This window comes from Oncorhynchus tshawytscha, linkage group LG12 (genome assembly GCF_018296145.1).
Source record: "Oncorhynchus tshawytscha isolate Ot180627B linkage group LG12, Otsh_v2.0, whole genome shotgun sequence".
Classification (NCBI taxonomy): Eukaryota; Metazoa; Chordata; class Actinopteri; order Salmoniformes; family Salmonidae; genus Oncorhynchus; species Oncorhynchus tshawytscha.
This window is the reverse complement of record NC_056440.1, coordinates 41,155,080-41,163,510: the sequence shown is the minus strand read 5'-3', so window position 1 is coordinate 41,163,510 and position 8,431 is coordinate 41,155,080. Positions and strand designations below refer to the sequence as shown.

Sequence of the window (8,431 nt, the reverse complement as noted above, 5' to 3'; positions counted from 1 at the left end):
CAAACTCAGGCAGCAGACTTTGTGAAAATTAATATTTGTCATTCTCAAAACTTTTGGCCACGACTGTAGAATTGCAGGAAATTAACCACTAAAATGGATTGGGCAACAAAATTATTTGGGCCCCTAAATGGCTAGTGCCGGCTCTGACTGCATATGTGTGGGTATGGATGTGGGTTCGCAGACCCACGAGCCACTGCAGCCCCTCATGATGAGTTCAGCCCCTACCCCCATCAAAGTTGCTCATCCCTGCTCCAAGTTATCCATTTGCAACATGTAACATTTTGTGAAAACATTTTATTCCGTGACACAAAATGCAAAGATTGTAACTTCTTGTGTCCATAAATTCCAAACAGTGTCTGCATTTTGTGGACAAAGTGCAAGTGTGCCTCTTTATCAAAGATTTCTATGCAAATTGTATCTTTACTTTTCTTTGCCATTCATTATCCCCACTTTCCTCTGCTTTTGCATTTCTTCTAAAATGCACATGAAGAGATACAAGCAAAGACATCAGAGGAAGGTGTTGATACCGTCTCTCGTACAAATAACTTGAATACAGAAACTCATTCATCATGCAATCACGGTTCAAAATATACAAATATTATTGGAAAAATATAAAGATTAAACGTATTCATGATATCAACAAAATGATTATTTCAATTGATTTAATAATGAAACATGTTTTGTTTAAGAATGTAAACTAGCCTGTGTCTCAAGGTCCTTGCCATGTCACCCAGCCCCTCCTCTGTTCCCCCTCTCTCAGTCACATCCCATCCGTGTCAGTGTTGTCACTTCCACTGCTGTTGTCCAGGTGACAAGGTGTGTGTTCCTTCCATGTGGGCTTTGACCTAAGGACACGTTTCCTGTTGTTGAAGAATTCAATTATTATTTTAAAAATTCTAAAAACAAGCAGCATAAAACAAGCCTCTTCGCCATACCTAAATCACTCCCATGGATAACCCCTATGGAGACTATGACAAAATACAGATTTCAAACAAATGTTCTCTATAACATATAAACTTGCCAACCTTCTGTAGTAGATGTTACACCTCAATCTGGGCTTGCTACAACCTAAGACCTCATCCACTGATGGAGCTCTTTCCTGGCACAAAGAAAAATACATTTACAATACACATTAACTTCACATTGGTTTCCTTTTAAACTGAAACAACATTTGACATGTGTTCCATCCAGATGGAGAGAAGTGAGTTCAGTTGGCGCGACTACTGATAAGTGGTCAAGACCTCAACTCGTCAACAGATAAACAATTGAAGGTACTTACTGCTGAGATATTCTCCTCCCTGGGCTCTCCTGCACACAACTGGTGGTCTTGCGAAGCAATGCACACATCATACTCCCCTGATGTCGGACTTTGCAGCTCCACGCTACTAGCTGTGATAAAAAAAATAAAAAAATAAAAAATAGCTAACATAGAATGCTAGGATTTCAAAAAAGCACAGTCAAATCACATCTTAAGCTAAGGTCATGATTAGCCAGAGCACAATAACTCAAGAGAGACGCTCAAGTGTTTTAGTACTATATCTCTTGACACAATGATGAAAATAATCATGGCCTCTAAACCTTCAAGCTGCATACTGGACCCTATTCCAACTAAACTACTGAAAGAGCTGCTTCCTGTGCTTGGCCCTCCTATGTTGAACATAATAAACAGCTCTCTATCCACTGGATGTGTACCAAACTCACTAAAAGTGGCAGTAATAAAGCCCCTCTTGAAAAAGCCAAACCTTGACCCAGAAAATATAAAAAACTATCGGCCTATATCGAATCTTCCATTCCTCTCAAAAATTTTAGAGAAGGCTGTTGCTCAGCAACTCACTGCCTTCCTGAAGACAAACAATGTATACGAAATGCTTCAGTCTGGTTTTAGACCCCATCATAGTACTGAGACGGCACTTGTGAAGGTGGTAAATGACATTTTAATGGCATCGGACCGAGGCTCTGCATCTGTCCTCGTGCTCCTAGACCTTAGTGCCGCTTTTGATACCATCGATCACCACATTCTTTTGGAGAGATTGGAAACCCAAATTGGCCTACACGGACAAGTTCTGGCCTGGTTTAGATCTTATCTGTCGGAAAGATATCAGTTTGTCTCTGTGAATGGTTTGTCCTCTGACAAATCAACTGTAAATTTCGGTGTTCCTCAAGGTTCCGTTTTAGGACCACTATTGTTCTCACTATATATTTTACCTCTTGGGGATGTTATTCGAAAACATAATGTAAACTTTCACTGCTATGCGGATGACACACAGCTGTACATTTCAATGAAACATGGTGAAGCCCCAAAATTGCCCTCGCTAGAAGCATGTGTTTCAGACATAAGGAAGTGGATGGCTGCAAACTTTCTACTATTAAACTCGGACAAAACAGAGATGCTTGTTCTAGGTCCCAAGAAACAAAGAGATATTCTGTTGAATCTGACAATTAATCTTAATGGTTGTACAGTCGTCTCAAATAAAACTGTGAAGGACCTCGGCGTTACTCTGGACCCTGATCTCTCTTTTGAAGAACATATCAAGACCATTTCAAGGACATCTTTTTTCCATCTACGTAACATTGCAAAAATCAGAAACTTTCTGTCCAAAAATGATGCAGAAAAATTAATCCATGCTTTTGTCACTTCTAGGTTAGACTACTGCAATGCTCTATTTTCCGGCTACCCGGATAAAGCACTAAATAAACTTCAGTTAGTGCTAAATACGGCTGCTAGAATCCTGACTAGAACCAAAAAATTTGATCATATTACTCCAGTGCTAGCCTCTCTACACTGGCTTCCTGTCAAAGCAAGGGCTGATTTCAAGGTTTTACTGCTAACCTACAAAGCATTACATGGGCTTGCTCCTACCTATCTCTCTGATTTGGTCCTGCCGTACATACCTACACGTACGCTACGGTCACAAGACGCAGGCCTCCTAATTGTCCCTAGAATTTCTAAGCAAACAGCTGGAGGCAGGGCTTTCTCCTATAGAGCTCCATTTTTATGGAACGGTCTGCCTACCCATGTCAGAGACGCAAACTCGGTCTCAACCTTTAAGTCTTTACTGAAGACTCATCTCTTCAGTGGGTCATATGATTGAGTGTAGTCTGGCCCAGGAGTGGGAAGGTGAACGGAAAGGCTCTGGAGCAACGAACCGCCCTTGCTGTCTCTGCCTGGCCGGTTCCCCTCTTTCCACTGGGATTCTCTGCCTCTAACCCTATTACAGGGGCTGGGTCACTGGCTTACTGGGGCTCTCTCATGCCGTCCCTGGAGGGGGTGCGTCACCTGAGTGGGTTGATTCACTGTTGTGGTCATCCTGTCTGGGTTGGCGCCCCCCCTTGGGTTGTGCCGTGGCGGAGATCTTTGTGGGCTATACTCAGCCTTGTCTCAGGATGGTAAGTTGGTGGTTGAAGATATCCCTCTAGTGGTGTGGGGGCTGTGCTTTGGCAAAGTGGGTGGGGTTATATCCTTCCTGTTTGGCCCTGTCCGGGGTGACCTCGGATGGGGCCACAGTGTCTCCTGACCCCTCCTGTCTCAGCCTCCAGTATTTATGCTGCAGTAGTTTATGTGTCGGGGGCTGGGGTCAGTTTGTTATATCTGGAGTACTTCTCCTGTCCTATTCGGTGTCCTGTGTGAATCTAAGTGTGCGTTCTCTAATTCTCTCCTTCTCTCTTTCTTTCTCTCTCTCGGAGGACCTGAGCCCTAGGACCTGAGCTCCAGGACTACCTGACATGATGACTCCTTGCTGTCCCCAGTCCACCTGGCCATGCTGCTGTTCCAGTTTCAACTGACCTGAGCCCTAGGACCATGCCCCAGGACTACCTGACATGATGACTCCTTGCTGTCCCCAGTCCACCTGGCCATGCTGCTGCTCCAGTTTCAACTTCCACCTGACTGTTCTGCCTTATTATTATTCGACCATGCTGGTCATTTATGAACATTTGAACATCTTGGCCATGTTCTGTTATAATCTCCACCCGGCACAGCCAGAAGAGGACTGGCCACCCCACATAGCCTGGTTCCTCTCTAGGTTTCTTCCTAGGTTTTGGCCTTTCTAGGGAGTTTTTCCTAGCCACCGTGCTTCTACACCTGCATTGCTTGCTGTTTGGGGTTTTAGGCTGGGTTTCTGTACAGCACTTTGAGATATCAGCTGATGTACGAAGGGCTATATAAATAAATTTGATTTGATTTGATTTGAATAACTAGAACTAGACTGTTGTTGAATATATTTTTTTGTGCTGTGATGGTTATTTGTCACTTGTCATAGATTTCTTGCCTTTGGTTAATTTATCTTTGCAGTCTTCCTCGCTGGTCTGGCTTTTCTGTGGCAGAGAACACACAGGGGGAAAAACACACTCAATCTAAAGTGGGTTGCAGAGACAGGAAAACACATGAGTTGCCAAAGCAGAAAAACAGAGTTCAAAAGTAATAATACCACATTGTTATAAATCAGGAAGCACATTACATTTAGTCTCTGCAAGGAACCATCCTCAAAGTCTGACGTCTGAGAGCGAAAGACGTTATTTCATGTAAATATGTTTCCAAAATCAAAAGGCTAACCGAGGCTATCCTTTCCCAAAAACTTTTTATGGAAACAATTAAGAGAGAGAATCTGAGAAGCTTGCAATTCAGTGAATCCAGTAACATTCTAGGTTTTGAATTAAAACAGATCTGAATGGAAGCGGTTTGGTGGAACCCATTCTCACATCATGTTGGGAGCAGGTGTGTCTGTGAAGCCTGGTCTGTAGCGCAATAACCTCTCCCTCTGTCCGGAACAACTGGACCTGCAGCTCATCACAGCGCTCACCCAGCTCCCGAATCTGTTTCCGGTACTGGTCCTTCTCCTGGAGGCCCCGGCAATTCTCCTGGTGGTACTCCTCTCGTGAGGCGATGGCCTACCGCAACAATAGATGAAAGACAAAACAGGGGCTTTGGTTTGCTTTGCTGTAGTGGTTTATATGAAACAGATGGCAAGTGCGGTTGGATAAACATCTGATCACAACCAACACAGATAGTTAAATTCTTTCATTTTGATCAAAATAGAAGTAAACTCCTTTCCGGATCAAATTAAAATAAGCACTATGGGACGAATCTTTTTTTTTTTCTCCGCAATTGTTAGTAGCTACTATCTTGTCTCATCAGTACATCTCCCGTACGGGCTCGGGAGAGACGAAGGTTGAAAGTCATGCGTCCCCCGATACACAACCCAACCAAGCCGCACACAGCGCGCATCCAACCCGGAAGCCAGCCGCACCAATGTGTCGGAGGAAACACCGTGCACCTGGCAACCTTGGTTAGCGTGCACTGCGCCCGGCCCGCCACAGGAGTCGCTGGTGTGCGATGAGACAAGGATATCCCTACCGGCCAAACCCTCCCTAACCCGGACGACGTTAGGCCAATTGTGCGTCGCCCCACGGACCTCCCAGTCGCGACCGGTTACGACAGAACCTGGGCGCGAACCCAGAGTCTCTGGTGGCACAGCTGGAGCTGCAGTACAGCGCCCTTAACCACTGTGCCACCCGGGAGGCATGGGACGAATCTTAACTGTCGCTTGAATGTTCACTTATTCTTGCATTGATGCCAATGGGAGACAAAGTGAAAGGGGAAGTTAGGATTTGCCACCAAGTCAGTGAAGTCCTAGTATGACACGGTCCTAGAATCACAACCATGTTCACCTTGTCTCTCTCCCTGATAACCTCATCCATCTGTTTCAGGATACCCTCCATTCTGTCACGATACATTTTGGCATCCTTCTTCAATGTCGTGCATTTCAAGTCAAGAACCTCGTTCGCCTCCAAGTACTGCAAGAATAAATCGAACCTACTTGTTACAATTGGAACAACAGAACTTGCTCCATCACGAGAAAACCCAACTTGCACAATTTAACACAGCTATTCCAATGAATGAGGAACAAGCCGGGGCAGATGACAAAAAAATAAGGACATTTATGAATTCCTATGCTGAGGATCAGCATTCTGAGGAAATAACGTGATTTGTGATATACATTTTGCACCTGTGTTGAAAATATCAGTTGAATAACTTATATTTTAAAGATGCTAATATAATCAGTAGTCTTCTCTTCAACTAACCCTAAACAGTGCTCATTGTCGTGGAAAATATCAGGCTGTGATGTATACCCTATCCCGCAGTGCCTCAGCATCGTGCAGATCTTTACGCAGGGTGTAGATGTTGTTGACCAGCTCCTGGTGCTGAGCCTGAGAGTGCTGCTTGTAGTCCTCCAGACTTTCAGAGCTCAGCCTCTCTTGATCCAAGGGGGCTGGAGCTGTCCCCTGTTGGAACATAGATGAATCCTGTCACACTACTCAAGACAATACTTTTACCACACTACTGTACCGGCCTGAATCACACTGTGCAGATTCAGATATTTTCTTTTCATTTTGTCCTTTTCAGCAGAGTTCCCTCAAATTATAGTGGATGCGTAACCAAGCCAGCACAGTACAGCTCTGCTCATCTCAGCACGACTTGGCTCAGAAGTGCGAAAAGGGTACACTTGTGCATCTGAAAAATCACATGTACTTTATTTGCAAATACATTTTTCTTGCGGCGCACAAAACGGCGCATTGTCCTTTTTATTTCACTGCATATCCAAACATTTGTTGAGAAATGATCACTGAAACTGACTGAGGAGAGATCAAACGTACCTGAGCAGACGCCTCCAGTTCCTGGATGCGCGCTGCGAGCAGATGATTGTGTCTCTGGAGCTGCAACATCCTGTCCTGGCTGGGTCTCTGCTCCATGGCGTTCTTCAGTTTCACAGTTCTGATTTTCGAGTCGCTCTCTGCGTTCATCAGGCAGTGCTTCAGCTTCTCTATCTATTGAGCAATAAAAATCCCATAGAAACTGTATTCGCTGTTGCTGATTGAGTTTGTGCTGTCCTCTAACAAAATGTGTCAACATGTATGACTGCAGAGGTATTTTTATTTAAAAACATTGTTAACCATTTGTCATAAGTTGTTGTGTTTGGGTTTGCCAGAGCTGTAACCCCCCCTCCCCCTCCCTATCTCACCTCCAGCTGCAGATCACGGTTGGACATGAGGGCACTGTTCTTCTCTTCGCTCAGCTTGGTAACATCGTGCATCAGGCTGTAGTTCTCGTCCTTCAGGTGGCGTACCTCCTCCCACAGCCGGTCCTTCTCTTCCCGCATACGATGTACACGCTCCTGCTGCTTCCGCAGCTCCCTCTCCCTAACCTGGTGCTGGCGGACAGTGTCCTCCTGCGTGGCTGCAGCCGCAGCGGCCTCTTGTCTGCGCCGGCGTTCCTCCTGCAGTCCCTTCTGCAGACGTGTGACCTCATTCATCAAGAACTGAGTCAGTCCTGACTCACCCACCGTGTCTATGATGTCAGAGAGAGTATGTTATGCAGTGGAGGCTGCTGAAGGGAGGACGGCTCATAATAATGGCTGGAAAGGAGTACATGGAATGTCATCAAACACATGGAAACCATGCGTATGATGTGTTTGATACCATTCTGCTCCAGCCACTACCACGAGTCTGTCCTCCCCAATTAAGGCGCCACCAACCTCTTGTGATGTTATATTATGGACAAATCCATTGTCACAGTCAGACATTGGCACTTTGAAGGATCTTAGCAATACATTTAACTCGTAACTTACAAAAATGCATAAAAGCTTGAATGGAAAACAACTATTCTACAGAAAGATGGTTCATAGTTACTCACCAACTAGTATGGAGAAGACCCGGGCAGGTTCTTTGCCAGTAATTTTGTGATACAGTCGAGGATAGTCCAGCTCCAAGCTCTCGAGGAATGCCACATAGCCTTTGTGTCCAGTTCTTTGAAGAATATCCAATAGTGCACCTGTGAGCATGAATCTGAGGTTTAAAAGTAAGGTATGGACATTCATTTCAGGTCATCGTTATTTAGCAGATTATCACATCTCTCAATGGCTGAATTGATATATATAGCAATCTTCTGAGATGCGCAGTGCAATTGCAATAAGGATGACCTGGAATGCAACTTAATTCTTGTTGTTCAAAGTAAAAAGTGGAACACTTGACCGTTTTCTCAATAACCTGAAATAGAGGAGAGTGCCTTACCTACTTTGCGTCGGCGGACGACCAGATTGGGGTCATTGAATATCTGCTCCTCATCATCACAGCTTAGCACCTTGCACTGCCGCAGGTAGGGAGTGATTTGCGACGGCTCAATGGTCTTTGTCAGCAGCAGTCTGTATTCCTCCAGCTGGACCCAGCACTCATCATCCTCCATATCTGACACACTCTGACTGTCAGTCCCAATTGTCTCTGGGTCCCTGCTGGTCTAATAACTCCTTCACTGAGGGTTTATCAACTTGGAGCGAACTCTAGTTGTTAAAGTGGCTACAATCCAAATGTGGAACTGTTATGTGGAACTGCTGTTTTATGATGCAAGAGTCAAGTTCCTTTTTTTGTAGGAGTTATT

General features: G+C 44.8%; 1 protein-coding gene across 1 annotated transcript; it reads right to left on the bottom strand.

Moving 5' to 3' along the window:
• Nucleotides 1-277: 277 nt before the first annotated feature.
• On the bottom strand, nt 278-8,355 carry LOC112263304 (caspase recruitment domain-containing protein 9). The gene is made up of 11 exons (XM_024439413.1): nt 8,068-8,355; nt 7,691-7,828; nt 7,020-7,345; nt 6,655-6,825; nt 6,130-6,282; nt 5,668-5,793; nt 4,699-4,887; nt 4,269-4,314; nt 1,280-1,389; nt 1,026-1,099; nt 278-860 (listed from the first exon to the last, which is right to left on the bottom strand). Exons 1-11 carry the CDS (start codon nt 8,237-8,239, stop codon nt 761-763), a joined length of 1,605 nt encoding a protein of 534 aa, XP_024295181.1. The 5' UTR covers nt 8,240-8,355; the 3' UTR covers nt 278-760.
• Between the last annotated feature and the right edge of the window lie 76 nt (nt 8,356-8,431).

Bases quoted from the DNA above. Each gene is read 5' to 3' on its own strand.
- LOC112263304 (XM_024439413.1), bottom strand. From the start codon at position 8,239: ATGGAGGATGATGAGTGCTGGGTCCAGCTGGAGGAATACAGACTGCTG. The intron at 7,346-7,690 runs GTGAGTAACTAT...CTGACATCATAG, and splicing joins GGTCTTCTCCATACTAGTTG to ACACGGTGGGTGAGTCAGGA. The intron at 1,100-1,279 runs GTAAGTACCTTC...TCTTTGTGCCAG, and splicing joins GGGAGGAGAATATCTCAGCA to GAAAGAGCTCCATCAGTGGA.